The sequence below is a fragment of the Felis catus genome, chromosome D3 (assembly GCF_018350175.1).
Source record: "Felis catus isolate Fca126 chromosome D3, F.catus_Fca126_mat1.0, whole genome shotgun sequence".
Classification (NCBI taxonomy): domain Eukaryota; kingdom Metazoa; phylum Chordata; class Mammalia; order Carnivora; family Felidae; genus Felis; species Felis catus.
In genome coordinates this window covers 49,150,531-49,173,913 of record NC_058379.1, presented here as the reverse complement: position 1 = coordinate 49,173,913, position 23,383 = coordinate 49,150,531, and the positions used below count along the sequence as shown (strand labels likewise).

Below are 23,383 nucleotides of genomic sequence, written 5' to 3'. Positions count from 1 at the left end.
AGGGGAAAGGGGAAGGTAGCTCAGGCGTTTGAGAGACCCATGGAGCAGCTCTGGAGAACAGGAGAACCACCTGGCCACAGCCCTGCAGAGAGAAGACTAAGCAGCAATGGGGACAAGGGGTGAGGTGAACATTCCAAAACAGGGACAACGCTATACTCTTTACCCTGCCAAAGTATCTTCGTTTTACTATAATTACTAAATTTCTTATCCATTTAATATTACAACCACACAGAAATAAGTAGAACAATATCTCAAAACACCTGTCTGTCCACCACCACCATTTTAACAATGTTAACGTTGGGGTGCCTGGGCAGTTCAGTCAGTTAAGTGTCCAACTCTTGATTTTGGCTCAAGTCATGATCTCATGGTTTGTGAGATCAAGTCCCATGTCAGGCTCTGCTCTGGCAGCACAGAACCTGCTTAGGATTCTCTCTCTCTCCCTCTTTCTCTCTCTCTGTCCCTCTCGTGCTCAGGCTCGCTCGCTCTCTAAATAAATAAATAAACTTTAAAAACAAAACAAATGCTAATGTTTTGTCATAGGGAACACAGACTGAATATTTAAGCTAATTTATTTCTAGATACTATAAAATGTCTTTAAAAACTTTATTGGTAGTTTAGTCCACCCTTTTTATTCTGATTTTATAATATACAGTTTTTAATTCTACTTCTGGTTGTTGATTTTGAAATGTAAATCTAGAAGATTGGACAATTGACAATCTTGCTGTTTTATTGTAGCTTCCAGGAACAAACAATTTTACTGGGGAAAATGGCTAAATGGATTTTTTTTCTTTTTTTTTTTTTTTTTGGACTCTTAACAACTATTTATTATAAACCATAAGTTAAAGTTGTTTCAATGAAGAAAACTATATGGATTTTGAAGATATTTTCCTCTAAACAAATGATGCTATTTTAAATAAGAGGTAAGAGCTAAGTGTATTTAAAATTTTGGTCAACAATCTCCTTCAGGGTTTACTCAAGGATTAAATCCTGAATTATTTCATTATATTATTCATTGTTTTTTCTAATATGAAATTTATTGTCAAATTGGTTTCCATACAACACCCAGCTCATCCAAACAGGTGCCCTCCTCAGTGCCCATCACCCACTTTCCCCTCCCTCCCACCCCCCATCAACCCTCAGTTTATTTTCAGTTTTTAAGAGTCTCTTATGGTTTGCTTCCTTCCCTCTCTGTAACTTTTTTTTCCCCTTCCCCTCCCCCATGGTTTTCTGTTAAGTTTCTCAGGATCCACATAAGAGTGAAAACATATGGTATCTGTCTTTCTCTGTATTACTTATTTCACTTAGCATAACACTCTCCAGTTCCTAAATGGATTTGTTTTCATTTTCTCTTCAATGCATAACATAGGGAGGATCTAATGCCAAAAAAAAAAAAAAAAAAAAAATCAAAGCTCAGCTTCCTTGTCTGAGGTGAACAAATTCTAATCCTTAAAGTGATATCTTCAGAACCCAAAGTCTAGATTGGTTCATGACCTTGATTGTGCAGTTCTGACCACCTTTAGAAGTTCAGACTTCCCAGCTATGGAAGCACTCACTCCCTTTTCACTTCAACTAAAGGCTCAGAGGATGACACAATACTCTAAAGTGTTTAAAAAGCAATATCCCCTTGTTGGGCTGAGGTCAAGCTGTGGTCATCTCCACTGAAGTCAAGGTCAACGACCTTCACAAGTTCTGATGCTAGCAATCTCTTTCTGCCTCCCTAAACATCCAGTGAGCCACGGGCCACTCAGCGCAGCACTCTTTCCCCTAAAAATGCGGTGCAGAATGAGAAGGGCAATGTGAGGTTTGCAAACTTCTTCTGTGAGACCTGTAATGGAATATGCTGCTGAGAGCTGTAATGTTCCTTCCACCAAGACACCATAGAGTTCTTTCATTTATTCCTCGCAACAATCTCTCATTTTGAAAATAGAATTATTAGCAATAATAATAAATACTAAGTATATTGCTCTTGCTAGTTTATAAAGTGATTTTCATATGTCCCTCTGGGTGATTATAAACACAGGTACATAGAAACTATTATAACAAAATTATAAACTATATACTGAGCAGATCTATAAAACTGTTGACATCTGGTTACAATGTTCTGTTGGACAGCCACTCTCCGGTATCAGGGCGACTCATCATCGTTCATTATGTCAGTACATTACTGATTCACTAAACTTTTTTTTAAACAAGTCTCACCCAGTTGAAATGAAAATGCTACTTAAAAAAAATAGGGGTACCTGGATGGCTCAGGCGGTTGGGTGTCCAACTTCAGCTCAGGTCATGATCTCACAGTGAGTTCGAGCCCTGCGTGGGGCTCTGTGCTGACAGCTCAGAGCCTGGAGCCTGCCTTGGATTCTGTGTATGTGTGTGTCTCTCTCTCTCCCCTCCTCCGTTCATGCTCTGTCTCCCTCTGTCTCAAAAATAAATAAACGTTAAAAAAATTTTTTAATTGATCTAACCAGTTAACAGGAATAGGATTCTGTGTTTGTTAAAAGGCTATCAAACAACCCCAAATTAGCCAATTTCCCTACAAACTGTTATTCTATTTGCAAAAGAAAATCAAAGCATACATTTCCTTTTAAGTCTTTTAAATAGATGGGATAGTATATGAAAAGGGATGCTTGTCCCCTGAAAAATTAACGTTCTTAAAAAGCCAACACCCCCATGATACATAGGAAATGTACTTCTATAATATATGACAAATCTGGTCCAGTCAACTTCTGACCTTCCGGGTCACTCAAACTCTCCATAATTCAGATCGAATGCTTATCTCATAAACATACAAAACAAGACACATGTGAAACCACTTTGGTCAACTCCTCACTCATTCATTTATTCATTCAACCAACCAAAATGTATTGACTGCCTTCTTTTTTCCAGGGTCGCGTTAAAAAACTAACACACAATCTCTGCCCTGAGGAATTTTTTCTTGAGTTAGAGACAGAGACATAAACAATTAATTACCAAGCAGTGTGTTTATAACGAATGCAACCCTACTTGGAAACCTCATGCACAATTCTTAGTGTTTGTTGTCAGGTACTGGTTATAAAAGCCTTTGATTTTTGGACCTCCTTACTGAGGCACCTCATGTATTTTTGGGGGGGACATGAAAGGAACTCTGGATTTACACGCTCAGAAATTGGAAGGTACAAAGCTATTTGAGAAGGCACTGTGGAAGAACAGAGAAATGGCATCTAAATAAAATCAGAGGAACAAGGAAGTTTTTACAGAGAAAGTAAAATTTAAATTGAATTTTGAAGAACAAAATGTGAGTTATCTAGTCAGGGACTTCTAGCCTGTGAGAAATATCTTCCTGTTGTTTAAGCTACCCAGTCTGTGGTGTTTTGTTATGGTGGCCCCAGTAGACTAACAGTGCCGTGTGACTAGAAAGAGATGGCATCAGGAATGGTGGGAGGTGAGGATTAAATGAGTTTATATAAAAGAGTTAGCTGCTATCATTTTCACCTCTCACTCACTGAGTGTGGCCTTGGTGGCAGGATAACTCCTGGTGACTCTCCCCAAGGAAGCCATTTTCTCCCTGACATAAGATGGAGTGCTCACTCCAGGGACTTTTCCTCTCGAAGCAGTGAGGCAACCGGAATTCTTGACGGCCATCCACCCCAGCAGCCAAAATGCGGGTCCTGCCTCAGCTTCCGGAGCTGCCTGGGGTGTGGCCACATGCAAGCTGGTTCTCCGCCTCCCTTCAATTCTTTGGGCCTCAATATCCTTTCAGTAAAGTCTCCTCTGCTTAGGAAACGCCAGAGTCATATTCTGTTTCAGCTAAGGTCCCTGCTTGATAATAATTTCCATCTCCTTCCTGACTGGAGGATGAGAGAGATTGCTGGGTGACAGTAGAGGAGCAAGGGTACTTTACAAATGATTCACCTGTAAAATGATCAGTCCTCATTGGTGTTATTTGTCCTAGCAGTACTCAGTGGCCTGTGTGGAAATGTGAAAGTCATAAATGTCATATACGATCATCCCCAAAGAGTTTCTGGGACAATGAGGAGATGACATATGAGTCAGTTTCTTATTTTTGAACAAAATTTACCGAAACATTTTGGATTAACCTATAAAACAAAGGTTTTGAAAACATTACTTCTCCCTTAAACTCTCAAATGTGGCCTTAGAATTATCTATGCCCATTTGAAGTTTATAAAATTTTATTATTAATGTTATTACTTGGCAGTTACCCAGCTCTTTATTTCAAAGAACTATACATATGTTAACAACTATTTCTAAATTCTTACCTGCACTAGAAAAACCTTTCATTCTGCAAACAGGAAATGAGATTAAAAATACATGACTTTTGGGGTACCTTGGTGGCTCAGTCAGTTAAGTGTCCAACTCTTGATTTTGGCTCAGGTCATAATCTCACAGTTCGTGGGATCGAGTCCCAAGTTGGGCTTTGGACCATCACTTGAGATTCTCTCTCTCTCTCCCTCAGCCCCTCCCCACCTCTCAAGATAAATTAGTAAGCTTTAAAAAAAAAAAGAATACATGACTTTTTCAAGGTTTGGCATGGATAAGTTTCTTGACTTTTTTATCATAAGCATCAGCATCAACATTATTTCCATTTACTGATTCAGTTTGCAAAGCACATCTGCTGATATGACCTTATTGGAGCCTCATCCACTTGTTTATGTATTCCAAAATGTTTTTTCATCTTTATTTTTATTAGTTTTATTTTTTTTAATGTTTTTATTTATTTTTGAGATAGAGAGAGACAGAGCATGAGCAGGGGAGGGGCAGAGAGAGGGGGAGACACAGAATCTGAAGCAGGCTCCAGGCTCTGAGCTGTCAGCCCAGAGCCCGATGCGGGGCTTGAACTCACAGAGTGTGAGATCATGACCTTAGCTGAAGTCGGATGCTCAACCGACTGAGCCACCCAGGCGCCCCTGTTTTTTCATCTTTAAAATGTATCTTGGATGTACACTAGGTGCTGATGTTACAGCAATTAATCACTAAGATTAACTAACCCCTGAGATGACTAAGAAAGTATTCCCTGCTCTCACTCTGATTCCAGACTGATGATGGAGTTAGACAATAAACAGGGGGTTCCAGCATGCTGAGAATAATTCTGGGATGGAATTTAGGGAACCGAAGTATTGCAGAGGCACACCAGAGGTCGTCCACAATGAGAAGGGGGTGAGGAGGGACTCTGGACTTACCACAGCTTTGCAAAAAGATAAGACACAGATAACGCTCCATTCCATTTCAGAGATGAAGAAGTAGCTCAGGGAGGTCAAGTGGACCAGAGCCAATAACAGTGAAGTGACGGAGTCCAGAATGCCAACTCTTACTCCTTCCCCTCTTCGTGCACAATCGTATCGTCACCAAAATCATGGCTGGCATTTCATCGTCGTCCTCACCGTCATCATCGTCATGATCATCATCATCGCAGTAAGGAAGGTAACAGGACACGCATACTCCACAACTTTCTTATACCCAAAGAAAGCAGCGAAACACTTTGTGAATGAGACAAAGACATCATCTAGTCATGACTGCAGAGTATCACAAAGCCTTGCGGTCGCTATGGGTTTGTCAAGTGGCTACTGCTAGGCTCTAGTTGGTGACAGGCATGCTTCCGGGAGTAGATAAATGTTAAGGAGTGTTTAAAAGAGAGTCAGAGGATCGTGTGGCAAAGACAGAAGGGAAAGGGATTGGAGACGAGACAGCACCTCAGTTGGCTCTTGAGAGGCAGGAGCCGGCAGGATGTGGCCACAGTGTGACCCCCACCGCAGGCAGACAGACCAAGGTGTGGCTGGGGAGAAGAACATTCAGGTGAGGCGAAGTCATGAAGAAATGTGCCACCTCCAAGAGGTCCTGTAAATTTCTTCAGGTGTACATTTCTTCCAATGGCATGAATGTAAAAAAAAAAAAAAAGGAATTACAGAGGTCAAAAAGAAGGACCCGTGATGATCTAGGATTCAGTTTTGTCTGAATTATTAGAAGTCTCATCCATGGGAATTTCTATGACTGTCAGTCACATTCTTTTTATGGTCACAGATTATGACCATTTCTGTTCCTTTTTTAGAAAATGTTCTGTTTCTAGCATTACTCCAAAGTATTTTTTAAGTGCCTAGTTTTTTGGTCGACCCCCCCCCCCCACCTAGCCCAATCACAACTTCCTTGTGCACAGAATTGTAAACATCTTGCTCTTCTCTTGAAACTAGGAATATCTACGTTAGTCTATTAAAAACATGAGGATTCCGAGCCTTCAGAATAATGGGTGCTAATAATCACCAAAATGTGGGGCTTACTTCTTATTATGTTCAAATTTAATGTAAATGTTGGAACAATTATTACTACAGACCACACTTCGATTATTGATCATTTAAAAACGTTTTGGTCTGACCCATTAGATCCCAAGGTCCTTTGCTTCCCAGAGAATTGATTTTCAACTATGGATGTCTGAGTGGCCTTTAAAATGCCCAACCAAACTCTGAACTGTCATAATAGCTGGGTGAGAGATAAGGGGGAAGAAAAGTATCCAGTCATCCAACCACATTTCTGCTTTTTTGTGCAAGTTTCAGATGAAATACAGTCACTCAATAAAGTCCTTCTGTTTCTCTTTCCCTCCCTCCCTGTCTTTCTCCCCATTCGCCTAGAGTGGGGAACCCTAAACCCTTTGGAGCCCCGCCAGCAGCACCAAAAGAATCTCTTGACTATTTTCCCAGGGAATTCCTGCCTTAAATGTCAGCGGAGTACAACTCCCCAGCCAAAGCAGAGTCCGGCTGGATCGGAATCAAGGAAAATGTGCCTGCCGTACCAAACGGGAAAACCTGGATCCATGGAGCATGGGGGGCAGGGGCGAGATTATCCACCAAAGTTGCCACATCCATTGGAAAGACCCGAGTTTTCTCAGATTCACCCCACTGAGAACTGGGAGACTAAGCCAAGCGTTTTGGTTCCTTGATGGTTTTGTGTTTTTTTTTTTTTAATTATTATTTTACTCTTCTGGTGGTGAACTGTATTTCTGGAAGCCATTCTGAACTGTAACATCTCAGTAGGGCAACATCTCTTTGAAAAGGGAACAAAGCTCTATTAAAGCCCTTTGTTGTGAGGGTTGTGGTTGTGGCTGCTGCTGCTGTTGTTCTGTTTGTTTGTTTGTTTTTAATGAACATCCTGATATATAAGTGCTCTGGGGGGAATTCATGATGCTGAGATTCATGAAAACCAACATAAGATTTATGACTTAGGATTGAATCTGCCCCTACCAGCCTGGAGACACTTCCGTCTGGTACTGAGGCATTGCTGGCATTTTTAGTGCTTTTGTGTTAGTCTTCAATCTCTGAATACATGAAGAAATATTAAAAGTTCTGAGGGCAAGGGTGGGAGAAGGAGTCCACAAATCCCAAAGATAGACATCAGCACCAAAAGAAAACAGCGTGGTGTGGTAGATTAAAAATGTGGAAGCAACGTGTGTCAATCAGCTAGTTTTTGCTGAGTACTCTTGAAATGTTCATTTACTCTTCTCTCATTTTTCTCAGGTGTTACTAAGCTGCAACTGCACAAGGCTTTTCAGCGAAAAACTCACAAGTTTGCCTGGCATAGAACACTGATTTTATTTCATTTTATTTTTTTTATTTTATTTTATTATTTTTTATTTTGAGACAAAGAGCGTGCACGTGAACTAGGGAGAGGGGCAGAGGGAGAGATAATCCCAAGCAGGCTCCAAACTCAGCACAGAGCCCGACATGGGGCTTGGTGTCAGGACCCTGGGCTCATGATCTGAGGGAAAATCAAGAGTCAGATGCTCAACCAACTGAGCCACCAAGCGCCCCAAGAACATTGATTTTAAATCAATGTGCCAAATTACTATCCTTCTCCCCGCAAAGATCATAGCACTGTACATTAAAGAAAGTCAAGAAGATTTCATCAGTAAACTGTTATTCCATTTTTAAATGAATTAGGCCCTTTTCAAGTTAGCAATGGAAAAAAAATTTTAGATTCCAAATCTCATTTGGCTCAGGGTCCAGGCCAGTTCCAAAACAGATCAACTTAGAAGGTCTTACTTATGTTCACCAAGGTTCTTGCCTCATGCTGCCCACACCATCCTCACAAGGGCATTGAAGCTGCTTTCTTCCATCATTATCGTGCATGCATCACCCTAGACAACCCTACTGGAAACTCTGTCCCTAGTCCAAAGCAAAGCCAGGCAAGCAGCCGATTATTAGTGTTGCAGGAGAATCAATAATTCGTCCTCAAATATAAAAATAAAAAAGACGATAAGTAATACCTGAAAAGAAAAACTAACCCCAGTAGGTGAAGGGTTAATCTCTGGTCACTTTTCAGCCACTCTGCTGAGAGTACTAATAAGTGCCCAAGTCGGTGCCAATTAGGGTGGCTCTTCCCTTGTTGGGAACAGCCATCCCTTAGGAACTGGACTGTCAACACATGCTACCAGGGCGGTGATCAGCCAGCCAGAAGAAAGGCAAAGAGTCTGAGAAACCGTGGTAACCAAGTTTTTTTGCTGGCACTTTGTCAAATGGTGACGGGAACTGCCAAGGCCAAGGAGTGAATGCTAATGAGCCTAGGGCAACCTGCAAAAAGTGGACCTGAAAAATGTCCCCTGAACAATGGGCAGCCCTAAGGGATCACCACGCTTTGTGGGTTTCTGTGGATATGACTGACCACAGGCTTCATTCACAAGGAAGAATCTAAACACTGAAGCGTCATTCCTCGGGTTCATAGGCCTCACAGTCCCATCTGACTCAGTGTTCGTAGGGTCAGAGCAATTAGCACATCTGTCTAGAAAGTCAAAGTTTTCAAATTTTTAAAAACATTTGTGACCCATTGTTTAAATCGCACTCTAAAATCGGAAGGGTAAACAGCTTTAAGAATCAACAGGAGGGGCGCCTGGGTGGCTCAGTCAGTGGAGCTTCCGACTTTGCCTCAGGTCATGATCTCATGGTTGGTGGGTTCGAGCCCCACATCGGGCTCTGTGCTGACAGCCCAGAGCCTGGAGCCTGCTTGGATTCTGTCTCTCTCTCTCTCTCTCTCTCTGCCCCTCCCCCACTCACGCTCTGTCTCTCTCTGTCTCTCAAAAATGAATAAATGTTAAAAAAAATTTTTTTAAAGAATCAACATGAAATGTTTTAAGCATTCTTTGCAGAGTCGCATAAATGCTCCCTTCACTTCTCATCAGAATTTATTCTTACCTTCAGGGAGCACATTTTAAGAAGGCCAAACCAACACCATCCCCCGCCCCCCAACATGGACAACCATCAGTGTGTAACCACATTCTTAAGGGTGCAAATTCAATCTCTATTATCTGAGAATGCTTGACACAATAATAAAATGTTCCTCTGACATTCACCCTCAAAATTTTAATTCCTCTTTCTAATAGCTTTTCACCCATTTCCAAATCTTAAGTCCCCAAATGAGACAAGAAAACAAAAAACTGTCATTGTGATGCATTCGTTCCACACTGGGCCCCACAAATGATGCAGTCAGTCTGGTCCCTAGGTTTGTAGATATCAAATTTACCTACGATTTCCAAAAACTTTGTCCCCACCCAACCTGCGTATTTTTAAATTTGCTTCTCCATACCCAGCAATTATTATTAATGTAACAGTCAGAGGAGCACCTTGGAAGTCTTGTTTCCTATTTTTCCTATTTCCCTATCGTCCAAATCAGAGCTGCCCAGGCTACACATGGACTTCTCTGTTGTGCTGCTTCTCAGGTCAAAAACTTCTAATAGAACCCATTGGATAGTTAGCCCCTCAACAGCAAATGCACTACAGCCCAGATCTCAATTCATCTCAACTGCTGGATAACACAAATCTGTTTTCTCATAGCTGCCCAATTCTGCCTACAACACGCAACCAAACAAGACCAATTCTCAGCAATCCTGTGTGGTGAGAAGAGTTGGAATACAAACTGGGGGAAGTCCTCATTTTCAAAGACTACCGGCTAAAGAAATACAGTGTAAGCAAACGTTTTGTGTTCCTGAAATGCCCTGTGTCTACAGGGATCAGGTAGAGAAAAGTTATTTCAAGTTCAAATATAACTCGACGATTGCCACATGGTACAGAGTCTTTCCACCCCTTCACTCCAAAAACCCAATCAGACAAGTGGCCGTAATCTGACTCCCAGTGCACTGGGAGCTGTGGGGCAGGCAATGAGAGCTGCACTCTGGCCAGGGAAGGCATGAGTGGCAGACCTGAAGCAAGGCAGTGGGGGTAAGTCCTTCTTTGCCTTAAGGGAACAAAGCTCAGGGCCAAAAGATGAAACTCTGACTCTTTTATTATAAATATATGTGCCTTCTCAGACAGACTCTAGAAGGAAATCGTAGGGCAGGTAGGCGATGCTTAGAGATCTGGGTATTGGGCATGTTCATAAGAGAGGCATAGAGAAGGTAGAAGGGGGATAAAAGGATGCTTTGCTGCAAAAGCCTCCATATATTCAAGACCTGTGCATGCACAGGAAAATTACCCTATGGAGGTGAAATCTATCTGCAGTATTTTTCATCAGAAAAATTACTCACCCAGAGGCTCAGCTGTCCAGAAGCGGATCAGGCTGTGTGTTCAGCTAGAAAGTAATGTGTCCGGTTCAGTACAACCCGGGCACATCAACAAACCCCCTTTGTTCTGGGGCGAAGGAAGCAAAACAAATGGTGTTGATCCATTTCCAGTGAGTGCGAACACATAAGGGAACATTGCTGATAATAACAGGAGCTATGACAGACTCCGCTGAGGGGAGCACTTGGGAGGTCAGGGGTATGTATGTGCTGCCTGGAAACTACGGGGTTCGTGGCTAACTGAGGCTGTTCGGTCTGCGCTGGAAGGAGATCAGATTTTGTGGGCTTTCCAAAAAAAGCTAAAATCACTGTTAAGGAACCTATTTATCTATTCGGGGTGTCGTCGTCGTTGTTATTGTTGTTTTCATTTCTCTGGCTGATGAAAATTTGAAGTTGAAAGAGCAACTGAGTTTCTTAAATCAGGTCTCTGGAGAGGCATGAGAGAATGGGCTGGGAGAGAGAATTCGGGGGGACTGGGGAAAGTGACGGAGAAGGGGTGTAGCAGGGAGGAGTCCTTCTGCCAGGGCCCGCCTCTCCTGGTGATCCATGCCTCCGCCTTCGTAAGGGACCTGAGGCTTCCTGCCCACCAGCCTCCCTAGCTCCCTGCTTTGTGCTCTTCATTTTTCCCACTTAATCCAGTCACAGACGACCAGCACCTGTGGCGGCACCTTGCCCTCCCCCCCCATTCCGGCTTCGGCCGAGGGCTGCTGGTGAGTTCAGAAGCCATCTTCCTAGCTTCTTTTTCAATTTGTAAGTTCTTGGAGTTTCTCCCCTTTGGGATATTTTTAATGTCTCTCCCAGAGCATACTCCCTGTCCTGTTCCAAGTGCTGTTTTGTCTCTTTATTTTCTCTTCCTCGAGGGAATATGATGTCATTGTCCTCCCAGCTGGGTTTTCTTGTAATTACATGATTCACTTAGAGGAGCTCACAGGCAGGGGACACCTGGGACAGGGCTGGCTGTCCCCCTTCTGGAGCTATCCCCCCCCACCCCCGCCTTGGGCAGAAAATGGGTTTCTCTTTCCAACTCTGAGGCAAAGCACCATATCAAAGCAGAGGCTGACTTGAGATCCTAAAGGTCAAGGGAGAGTTCCCCTAGCCCTTTTTTGGCACAGCATTTCCCTACTGTTCATCCAGAACCCAGGCTCCTGGGGACAATAAGGGGGGGGGGGGGAGGGGCGGTTCCTCTTCAATAATCCATCAAGGGGAAAGCTCTAATAACTCTAATGTGTTCAAATGCTTGACTTTCTTGCCTAACCCTTTTCATTGTCCTCTGGTGATCAGAGTCTCTGCTAAATGTCCTCCACACTCCTTCGCTCTCAGGACTAACAGGCAAAGGATAAGAGCAAATGCCTTGAATAATGGAGTAACCAGTGTCATTGACCCCCACATCGGGAATTCTAGCCATTTCTTGCCCAAATGAGCACTGGGCATTAATATCCTCAAACCCCATCCTTTCTCAGTTCCAAAGATCCTCAGACAGTATGAGGAAAACAGACTGGAGGAACAAAGTGTTCCCTCTCGGTGGCTGTCTTGCTGTACCGCACCCTCCTCCCCGCTCCCCACCCAGGTCCCCAATGACACAAGATCCCCCAGAAGTGGCAAGCCCCCCGACTTTCAGGGCCAGGCAGAAGTAGGAGACGGCCGCCAAGAAGACGCTGGAGAACGGTCGCTGTCCATGGAGCCTTCTGCTCTGAGGACCACTGTCCCCCGCCCCGCGCCCTGCCCCGCGCCCCCGCCACCCCGCGGGGCTCCGTGTCCCCGCACTCGGCTGCCCCCTAGAGGGCGCCGGCGGGGTGCCCGGGGCTCCTACTCCCGCCTCCAGGATCACATTGAGAAGGTGTCTCTGAAGGGTAACGTCAGGGGTCGAGAGAGGGTCAGGCGCCAGGAGGGACTGTCCCCTCGCAGTGCAGAAGCACCGCGGAGCCAGGATGCAGCTTTCCCAGGCGCGGCCGCGGGGACGCCGGGGACGAGGGCGGGGCGAGCGCCTGGAGGCTGCTGTTTGTCCACCTGGCCGCTGCCCCGGGGCCTGGCACCGGCCCGGGGGTGGCCGCTCCCCCGGGGGCCCGGGGGCCCGGGGCCTGAGGCCGACCGTCCTAGTGCCGAGCGTCCAGGCCCGCAGGGGAGACGGAGGGAGCGTCCCCGCCCCCGCTCAGGCCCCGCCAGTTCCCACCGCCCCTGCCAGCTCCCCGCCCCCTAACGACTTCACCTTCTGGAAAGACAGACTTCGGCCTCCTTGCTGGCCTCTCCTCTAAATCCGCAGTCTCTGCTGGGGCAGAGGAGAATCACGCTCCACAAATCCACTTTCAGAATGCCATTTTGAGCAATAAAGTGCAAAACTGCAAATGACCTCCCCCCTCCCCTTTTTTCGAATCGCTTTACGTTCAAAATATAAACAGCATGTTAAAAGTACACTGAAACTCAAAACCTTGCTCTGAGGGAATTAGCTCTTGCTGGGAGGTAAATACATTTCATTCTTAATTCTTTAAGAAACTTGATTTAGACATTTTCCTTTTTAGGGGCAAATCAGGGAAACTGGCTGAGCTTCGAATGTTAGATAAAAGGAGGCTAGAATAACAGGGAACAATTAATTCGTTAATTAAGAAGGTTTTCTGGAAGCATTCTTTCCTGGTATCAAATAACCTTTGAGGGGTCCCTTCCCCACAGAAGGGCAAGACTACAGGCCCCGAGTCTTCACCCAAATTCACGAACCTTGGTTTGATAGCTTCTGATATCAACTTGTTTTCTTTTCAGTAAGTGTGGACCTTTGTGTAGAAGAGAGAGCATCATGGTGGCCTTCAAAGGGGTCTGGACTCAAGCTTTCTGGAAGGCAGTCACAGCGGAATTTCTGGCCATGCTTATCTTTGTTCTCCTCAGCCTAGGATCCACCATCAACTGGGGTGGAACGGAAAAGCCCTTACCTGTCGACATGGTTCTCATCTCCCTTTGCTTTGGGCTCAGCATTGCAACTATGGTACAGTGCTTTGGCCACATCAGCGGTGGCCACATCAACCCTGCTGTGACAGTGGCCATGGTGTGCACCAGGAAGATTAGCATCGCCAAGTCTGTCTTCTACGTCGCCGCACAGTGCCTGGGCGCCATCATTGGAGCTGGGATTCTCTACCTCGTCACACCTCCCAGTGTGGTGGGGGGCTTGGGGGTCACCACGGTAGCATCTTTAGCTCTCATTTTCAAACTAGGATTCCAAGCTTCTTGCAGACTCTGCTAAATGCCACCCCAGTGGCCTGAGAGACTTTTCTAAAATTGCAAATTTATTCCCAGGGAATTTCTGACGATTCTTGACAGAGGGGAAACTGATCCCAGCAACATTGAGCGTATCCATATATTATCATCGTTTGCTATATGGAGTGACTTCAATATTATTAAGTCTAGGTGACACAAAAATGGTGTTGTTTTTTTCCTCTCTCTCACTCCCATCCCCGTGACTATACTAGACTATATATTTAGCTTAAGGAATTTTTATTACAGCCATTGGTTGGCTCACTAAATTTTGTTTCTTGTCATGTTCGTGAGACTTAAAATGATCTACATCAAGGACCGCACTTAAAAAAATAAATTGGCATTTGATCCTAGTTTTGTTCTTAACTGATTAGGAGTATCAGTTGTTAGCTCAGCACCAGATTGATTTAAAAACCGCACACAGTTTAAATTTTAATTGAAATATATATTAATTAATTTAAACCTAATTAATGGATTTAATCATTGCCTTATAAAATTACAAGACTCTCAAGAAACTCCTTTATAAGTTAAGTGCAGCAGTGGCACATTTTGCTTCCTTTGTAGAAAAGGACATTCAGCACAAATTCCCGCTTGGTCATTGTAAGAGTAATTAATTATCTGTGATGGCCCAAAATGAGTGGAAATTTATTCTTTTTTTTTTTTTTTTTTTTTTTTTTTTTTGGATGCAGCCGGTGGGGAGTGGGGGGGGGGGGCGGGTGTCTCACTCGTGGGGTAGAATAGATGACTCAAATTAACCATTGCTTTTTCCAGTGATGAAATATGCCTTTCACAATAATATGTTCTCATAGAAAATGTAATCATGCTTCAATTCAGATAGAGCATTTTTCTCTTTCTAGGTTCATGGAAGTCTTTCTGCTGGTCACGGTCTCCTGGTGGAGTTGATAATCACATTTCAGCTGGTGTTTACTATTTTTGCCAGCTGTGATTCCAAACGGACTGATGTCACTGGTTCAGTAGCTTTAGCAATTGGATTTTCTGTGGCAATCGGACATTTATTTGCAGTAAGTTTCCAAGTCCATTTAAATAATTGATTCATTTCATTTATCATCACCCTAGAGCTGGCCTAAAGATATTGTGTTTTACAGCTGTAGTTCTTTAGTATCCAGCCACGTCTGTCCACGTTAGGTGATGATTTTGCTAACTTTATGATGAGAAGGTTGATATGGCTGCTAACGTCTTGACAGTTCCTCTAACTGACTTGGCAAATGGTAGCAAATTGCAATGAATGCTTCCTGTTACTAGCCCTGTTTCAGCAATGTCTGAAGTTGTCGTTTTTTGTTGTTGTTGTTTTCCCTATAGATCAATTACACTGGTGCCAGCATGAACCCTGCCCGATCCTTTGGACCTGCGGTTATCATGGGAAACTGGGAAAACCACTGGGTAACCATCATGTCGATAGTACCTGTCCTCCTGCAGTTAACAATTGCCCATGTAGCTCTTTTTTTTTCTTTGCCCACTAGTTTTCTTACTTCCTCTCAACCTTGACCCCCCCCCCTCCACTTTATTACATCTTTCATAAAGACCAGGGAGAGACGAGCACATGTCTACGGTAGAACATCTCACCTTATATCTGTCCTGGGTCTTCAGTAATAGCCTTTCTTTTTATATATAAGCACTGCTCTGGGCACCGTATCTGATAGACTGAAGCAGAATATATTGTGCATGGAGGCTGCCAATGTGGAACAAGTGAAAATCAGGATAGTGTGGTGAATATAGTGTTTAAGTAATTGAATGTAAAGCCTTCCTGGCAATGACAAAATATATACCTACCAAGAAATAAAAAAAAAAAAAAAAAAAGAAGAAGAAGAAGAAGAGGAAAGAAATGCTTAAAAGCAATGCCCAGAGCAAAAATATTTATCGTTTTTGTTTACAAAAGCATGGACCCAATTAATAGTATGTGAGTTGGGAGCACTTGAACTACAGATGGAGAGGACTAGATGTTGCAAATGTTTATGCTATTATCACCATAACCGTACCTGGACACACAAATGACTTTAGGAGAGGCACACTTTCCAGTCTCACTGGCTAACCTACTTAATAATGCGGTGGCAGCGCTTCCAGAGAGCAGTGATATCCAATTTTTAAATATCACAATCAATTTTATTTCAATTGTTTCTTACAACACAGGCATTTAAATCCCTTAAATGAATAATGCAGCAGCTTTAAGGCCACTCACATGCCAACTTCTAATAACCAATACAAATATGAGATATGGGACTTACGTCTGCCAGCCTCAAATAAGGTTAACTCCCGTTGTCACTTATATGTTGTGAATGCTATTTCGCAACTTTTGGTTTTAATTCATGACCGTAACAACATGTCACTCGTGTTTGAATCTCATTCATACAGCGGTTATTGACCCAGTTACATCCACGCAACCGTAGTGCACGTTGCCAATAAGAGGATATGGCGCCATTACTAGGGGCACTGACAGAAAAGGGTACTGAGTCTTTAAAAGTAATTTCAGGGGCGCCTGGGTGGCTCAGTCGGTTAAGCGGCCGACTTTGGCTCAGGTCACGATCTCACGGTCCATGAGTTCGAGCCCCGCGTCGGGCTTTGTGCTGACAGCTCAGAGCCTGGAGCCTGTTTCGGATTCTGTGTCTCCCTCTCTCTCTGATCCTCCCCCGTTCATGCTCTGTCTCTCTCTGTCTCAAAAATAAATAAACGTTAAAAAAAAATTTAAAGGAAAAAAAAGTAATTTCAATCGTGAAAGAACGAGCGTCAGAGTTCAAAGCAAGATTTTGCACCCAGCTATACAATGAATGTCAGTAATACCATCCATGAGATTGGTCATTTTGCCACTGATGTTTCCATTTATGTCTCAAAATGTTTGCCACGTTGACATGAGTGGAACATTTTAATGGACAGCATATAGTTAATTATGGTAGAAGTACAATTGGAAGTTCAACTTCTTACATTCAAACTTTTTTTGTAATTAAAATTTAGAAAAATAGCAACTTTTAATTTTATGGGTGAGGACTTTATTTTTTTTTTTTTAATTTTTTTTTTCAACGTTTATTTATTTTTGGGACAGAGAGAGACAGAGCATGAACGGGGGAGGGGCAGAGAGAGAGGGAGACACAGAATCGGAAACAGGCTCCAGGCTCTGAGCCATCAGCCCAGAGCCCGACGCGGGGCCCGAACTCACGGACCGCGAGATCGTGACCTGGCTGAAGTCGGACGCTTAACCGACTGCGCCACCCAGGCGCCCCAATGGGTGAGGACTTTAAAATAGGGGTGAAAATGTATGTTTTTAATAATTACCTAGTGGTTGTGGTAAGCTAGCTAAAATTCAAATAGTGGGAAACTTTTTACCTTGTTGACTGAATTAAAGGTTTCCCCTTATTGCAGACCTATGTTATAACAAACTTAATCCTACTGAACATGAATGTCCATTCTGTAGCAATAATTGTGTGAATTTTAGAACTAATTTACAGCATATTTGCACATTGATTGATTGATTGGTTGATAGACTAGAATAACTTCAAAATATTAATGGTGAATTTTCTGGCTAGTGTAATGCCATTGTTTTAGTTTTCATCTTGATACTTTACATAACATCTATATTTGTAGCAACAAAAATTATTTACCTTTATACATTTTGAGAGTCATTTTAAAGTACATTTTGACTTTGTTTTGGAATAGCAACTTGAAACTGAGATTTGCTCTTTTTGGAGAGCGTGTGGCCAGATGTATTCTTCATAGGTGTTTGGGGAATGCATCATAATTATTTAGCAGACCCTTGTTTCCCTTGTGGGAGTTGTAGCATGTGGAATAGACCATATGTCATGAGCTCTTACCAAAGGAACAGAGAGCAAAGACATTTAGAGGAGGGCTCTCATTTCTCCTTTGAAAGGGCAACTCTTACATGGTTTCTTTCTGTTCAAGATAGGAGCTTGGTGCTCACAACCACTCTACCAGTATTTTCCACGTTAAGTATATGTGCTCATCTCCAGCTTAAATTTTGAATTGTCTTTAGATTTTGCAATGAGGATGCTAAGTGGAATTAACTTCCAGAAAGTGTCTTAAGCCAGAAAAGCATTTCTCCTATTTTTTTCAAATGAGATAAGTGCAGTATCATGGAAAACAGTGCAATAGTTCAAAAGAGAGGTTTGAAATCACAAAGACCTCAAATCCCAGTTCAAGCACTTGTTAAGCCTGAACTCCTAAGCAAGCTTCTTATCCGCTCAGGGTGTCAGTTTCCTTACTCATAAAAGAGGGATAGTAATAATATCTACCTCAAAGGTTGCTGTTTGAATTATGTGAGTTAATACAAGAAAAGCACTAAGTACAACCGGCTCAATAAACAAGGTTTCTGTTGCCTAATTGAATCTGTTGAATGAGTGTCAAATATTCTGCAGCATATACGTGCTCTAAAGCAAATGTTGAAGTTTACCGAAACTCAAAACTGAGTTTTTTCTAGATACAATAACGATCCTATAAAAAGCTTCCATGTTGGATGAAAAATCCTATGGAATTGCTAAGCCTCAACTAACCACCATCCATAAACTCAGTACTGGTTTCTTTGTTTGTGTATTTATTTATTTATTTATTTTTGAAAGAAAGAGAGCTCATGAGCAGGGGAGGGGCAGAGAGAGAGAGAGAGGGAAAGAAAGAATCCCAAGTAGGTTCACTGCAGTCAGCATGGAACCCGACACAGGACTCAATCCCACAGACCATGAGATCATGACCTGAGCCAAAATCAAGAGTCAGATGCTAAGCCAGCTGAGCCACCCAGATGCCCAAAGAGACAAGGTGGGATTTTTTGCACCAAGTGACCATGGTAAGAACCATGAGGATGAAAGTGCTCTGCAAGAAGAGTAATGAACAAACCATGAGGTTTTCAATTAAATCAAATCACCAGATTTTAGGGAGGAAAAGCATGTAAAAAACACAGGGTGCCTCGGTGGCTCAGTTGGTTAAGCCTCTGACTTTGGCTCAGGTCATGATCTCAAAGCTTGTGAGTTCAAGCCCTGCGTCGGGCTCTGTGCTGACAGCTTGGAGTCGGCAGCCTGCTTCCTATTCTGTGTGTGTCTCTCTCTCTGCCCCTCCCCCACTTGCACTCTATCTCTCTCTCAAAAATGAATAAACGTTAAAAAAAATTTTTTTTAAGAAAGAAAAGCATGTAACAAACAGAAAATGACTTATCTCCAGCCTGTTCACACACAACTTTGAACTGCCTAGGAAGCATGGAATAAAGCCGGTTGCTATGAAATTAGAACCACCAAATACTTTACAAGTATTGTTTCAATTTAATTTTTACAGTCCATGAGGTACGTATTATTACAATTCCCACTTTGCAGATGAGGAAATTAAGGTTTAAGAAGTCAAGTAATTGACACAAAAACTGACCAAATTGCTAAGCCGTGGAGCTGGGATTCCATTTATCATGCTCCACTGAACAACTAAAGCTCAACTGATAAAAGCTGTATATCGGTCACAATTATGCAGAAAGCCAATGTATGATGGTAATATTAAGAAAATAAAATAACTCTCTAGAAATTGTTTCCTATTTTACTTGAAGAATTCTTTGCGTCTACTTAGTGTGCAGTACCACCAAAGAGGAGCTATCTTTTCTTAATATGTTTTTTAATGTTTCTTTATTTCTTTCGAGAGACAGTGCATGCACATGCATGTGGGCGAGGGGGAGGGGCAGAGGGATGGAGAAGGAGAATCCCAAGCAGGCTCCGTGCTGTGAGCACAGAGCCCGATGTCTGAGCCGAGACCAAGAGTCAGATGCTTAACTGACTGAGCCACCCAGACGCCCCTAAAGAAGAGCTATCTTGACTTTAAGGACTCTCAGAAAATGGAAAGAAAGTAATTAGTGAAAGCAAGAAAAGAGAAAACAGTCTCCTTGTTTTCTGTTCAAATGTTATTTAGCAGTTTATGGATCTCTGGTGTGCATTTGATGTATTCTCTTATAGTGTTTCCAATTCTGCTTTCTTCCACAACGACACATTTGTTTTCTTAATGTAAACCAGCTAAGCTCTCTATTCACGAGTCGTTCAAAGGAATAGTTTTACTCCACGCTCATTCTATAATGCTTCCATCTTTTCCTCCAGATATATTGGGTTGGACCAATAATAGGAGCTGTCCTCGCCGGTGGCCTTTACGAGTATGTCTTCTGTCCAGATGTTGAACTCAAACGTCGTTTTAAAGAAGCCTTCAGCAAAGCTGCCCAGCAAACAAAAGGGAGTTACATGGAAGTGGAGGACAACAGGAGTCAGGTAGAGACTGATGACCTGATCCTAAAACCTGGAGTGGTGCACGTGATTGACATTGACCGGGGAGAGGAGAAGAAGGGGAAAGACCCGTCCGGAGAGGTGTTGTCTTCAGTATGACTAGAAGATGGCACTGAAAGCAGACAAGAACACTTAGAACTGTCCTCAGATTTCCTTCCACCCATTAAGGAAACAGATTTGTTATAAATTAGACATGCGCAGGGTCATTGTTTCTTGCCTCATTATTCAGTCTAGACAAGAAATGTTTCACTATTCTACCAAGGAGGAATGGAAGAAACCTATTGTGAATTCCAAATCTAAAAAAAGAGGTCTTTTTAAAGTGTCCCCAGAGCAAATAGGCATCTAGTTTATCTTGTTGCCATTCATTAATTACCAGTTTAAACTGAGTATCAAGATTTGGTTAAGTCTTGCCCGACAGAACTTATAGACATACCTATCAGCTTATTCCTCCTCTACCATGAAACCGGTATTTGTCAATCCTCGTTTGAGTGTTTTTTCCAGTAAGCCAAAACGATGTGCCACAGAATCGTGCACATTGAACAGAGGAAATATAACAAGCTCTTTTGTAGGCAGCCCCCTCTTAAAAACTACCTCGGCAAAAGAATATTAACAAGGGTCATTGCTAATGAATTATTTCCATTTATATTTCAAATACCCAGCTTTCAACCTAAACTCTAGTTCATAATATTCCTTCCTCTTCTTCAGTGCCCAGGGTAATGTGGAAAGCCCAGAAATTTGAAGAATGTTCGGAAACACTTTATATTTTTTAGTTCTATCTAATAAAATATCCAAATCGTAAGAAACACCTATTAAGATTCAGGACAAACAGACTCATAAGATCTTATGGGAGTGGAGGAAAAATTACCATTATAAAAAAATCATAAGGAAAGAGGCAATCCATATTCTGGAATCAAAGAGTTGATCTGTTTTCAGTGCACATCCTCAAATACACCACATGAGGTTAACGATCTATGCTTTTAACTACTTAACCATTTTGCTTATATTTTTTAATTTATTGGCAAAACTGGGGGTTTTGTTTGTGACTTTGGTTATCTATATTTAAACATTAGCTGAGATTTCTTTTTGATAACAAGAACATAACTAGCTGAATCCTGACTTTTTGTGATTAAGCTCTGCTCACTCTGAAAGATAAAAACTGGCTGTCCCTGTCCCCGTTTCTGCACTCTGTCACTTCTCATGAGATTTGGTGATAATCTTCACCGTGCCTGTGATGATATTTTAATGAATTAAAATGCACGAGAGACAAGGAAGGCCATGGTTGCAGACTAAAGGGAGAAGGCATCAGAACACTCTGCATTCAAAGCTGACTAGATGACCAATCGTTTATTTGTAGAGATATTGTACATCGTAATGAAATACATCTTTAAGGTATTTTCATTACCGACTCGTTTGTCAGAATACTTTGCTCTTCCTGTACTGCTGTGCCTTAAGTTGGGAGAATGGTCTCTGGAAACCCCAATCTCTATCATCTTAACCTAAACTTTATCTTAGACAAAGAGCTGCAAATGTCAATTTCACTGAACAAAAGCTAGTAGTGGAACAAACACCCATCACTGCAAAGAATGGCTTAAAATAAGCTGATAATCAAGGACTTTCTTCTCCCACACGTAGTTCCCACTGTGTGCCACTTTTTAGTGTTAATGGCAGTTGTGTGTCTGTGGCAGTGAGATAATGGACCACTGTTAAACCTGATTCTCTTCGGTGCTAGGAAAGTGATGCGCAAGGTTCCCAGGGAGTCATCACTCCAGTGTAGCGCTTGGGAGTGCCATTGGTGGTTTTTTGTTTTTTTGTTTTGTTTTGTTTTGTTTTTGTTTTGTTTTGTTTTTTGTTTTTTTTTATGGCAGATTCCTAAATCCCAGGTGCCTTTCTCAGATGTGTGGCCAACCACACCCTCCACCAGTGACGCCCATCCTTTCCTGTTTGGAGCTGCTTCTATAGAAGTAGGGTGAGATTCTAAGGATGGCTTGTGACTTTTCTGTTTAAATGTTTGCACAAAATACCACTAAAGGCTTAAAATAGGGGCGAGGGTGGGGGGTTGGTGTTCAGCTCAAAAGATAATTCTATCAACCAGCGGCAAGCATATTAGCTCAAAAGGAAGCGAGGTTAGCAAAGGAAAGTTAAACAGATTTTTTTGAATACGCTTACAATTTACTGGCTTACAATCATTTTTATTCAGCCATATGGTTTACTTCTTATGCACTCACTTTTATACTCACTTCCAGTTAGAGTATTTAATAGGTTAGTGCTGTAATAAAAAAAAAAGGCATGAATGATGTTTTTGTAGTTCGTTTTCCATAGAGTGCCTGGCACTTAGTAGGTATGTGTTAGTTAATAAAAATATCTGAATTTCATTTAGGATTTAAGAATGTAAATAATTTTCTTTTAACCTTGATTTTGCTCAGTATTTAATAAAAGCTTGATTTCAAGGACTACTAAGGGAAGGCAGTATAAATGCAAAACCCATAAAATATATTTTTGCATTCTACTATTTTAGAGGCGTGAAGTGAATGAAAGCTTTAGCACTTTTTTTCCCCTGCATATGAGACAACATATTTTGTATTTCACTCAAGGCTTTGCCACTAAAAAGTAATGAAATTGTACCTTTCTAATGACATCTATGCAGCAGGGGTCTATTGCCTTGTGGATGGCACCAAATTATCCAAGTGTATTAGGAGACGAGGGCTTTTTCCTTTAATCCCTTCTTATTAATGAAGTGCATCGTGCTGCTCCCAGGAGAGTGCTGCTGACAGATATACAGAAAAGAGATCAGAGAGAAAAAACTGGAAGGACATAAATGAATTATACCAAGCCAGGAAGCAATGCCAACCGTCTCTTCCCTATGGAAAAATACAACATGCGCCCCAAATTGTAAGATGGTCCCTACACTGAAAAGATACATAGTTCGTCAAAAGGTGTACAAAAAGATAAAGAGTCATTTTTACGTTTGGGGGGGGGGGCTTTCTTAAATATTTGGGGCCCAGAACTGGAATGTATTTTTTCACTGTTGAACTGGACATTGTCTTCAAAGAGTCCTAAACTTTTACACTGGAAGAAAGTATTTTCTGGTACCTAACTCATTGCCTAAATGTAAGATCTCTACACTTTGTTTCTATTATTTGATGGTTTTCATAAATTCTTACACTTTCTGACTCTTGTCCTTATGCAGTTGATAGGTACTAGCTACAGCTGCCACTCAGTCTAGAAAATTTTACAAGGAGATTAGAAATATTTGAATAACATATATGATAGCATTAAACTACCTGATTAATTATTAGAAGTCTGATACCAAGTAGCACATAATATTCTTCTTAGGCCAAGAAACCAGGCAACTTAC

At 42.1% G+C, this 23,383-nt stretch overlaps 1 protein-coding gene and 1 long non-coding RNA gene across 5 annotated transcripts; one reads left to right on the top strand and one right to left on the bottom strand.

Annotated features, from left to right (window-relative positions):
- Nucleotides 1-2,364: 2,364 nt before the first annotated feature.
- LOC109493377 lies at nt 2,365-10,596 on the bottom strand. Of its 2 annotated transcripts, none has more exons than XR_002737307.1 (3): nt 10,496-10,596; nt 5,175-5,855; nt 2,365-2,413 (listed from the first exon to the last, which is right to left on the bottom strand). It is a non-coding gene; the product is annotated as an uncharacterized LOC109493377 (long non-coding RNA). The 2 variants fall into 2 exon arrangements; XR_002737308.2 differs by lacking the exon at nt 2,365-2,413 and adding an exon at nt 2,644-3,942.
- On the top strand, nt 10,065-21,433 carry AQP4 (aquaporin 4). Of its 3 annotated transcripts, none has more exons than XM_003995088.5 (5): nt 10,065-10,190; nt 13,280-13,694; nt 14,623-14,787; nt 15,086-15,166; nt 19,849-21,433. In XM_003995088.5, the coding sequence occupies exons 1-5, from the start codon at nt 10,159-10,161 to the stop codon at nt 20,125-20,127; spliced, it is 972 nt and encodes a 323-aa protein (XP_003995137.1). In that variant the 5' UTR covers nt 10,065-10,158; the 3' UTR covers nt 20,128-21,433. The 3 variants fall into 3 exon arrangements, with proteins under 3 accessions (XP_003995137.1, XP_019670664.1, XP_011286363.1); XM_019815105.2 differs by lacking the exon at nt 10,065-10,190 and adding an exon at nt 10,600-10,727; XM_011288061.3 differs by lacking the exon at nt 10,065-10,190 and adding an exon at nt 11,115-11,238.
- Nucleotides 21,434-23,383: the final 1,950 nt, after the last annotated feature.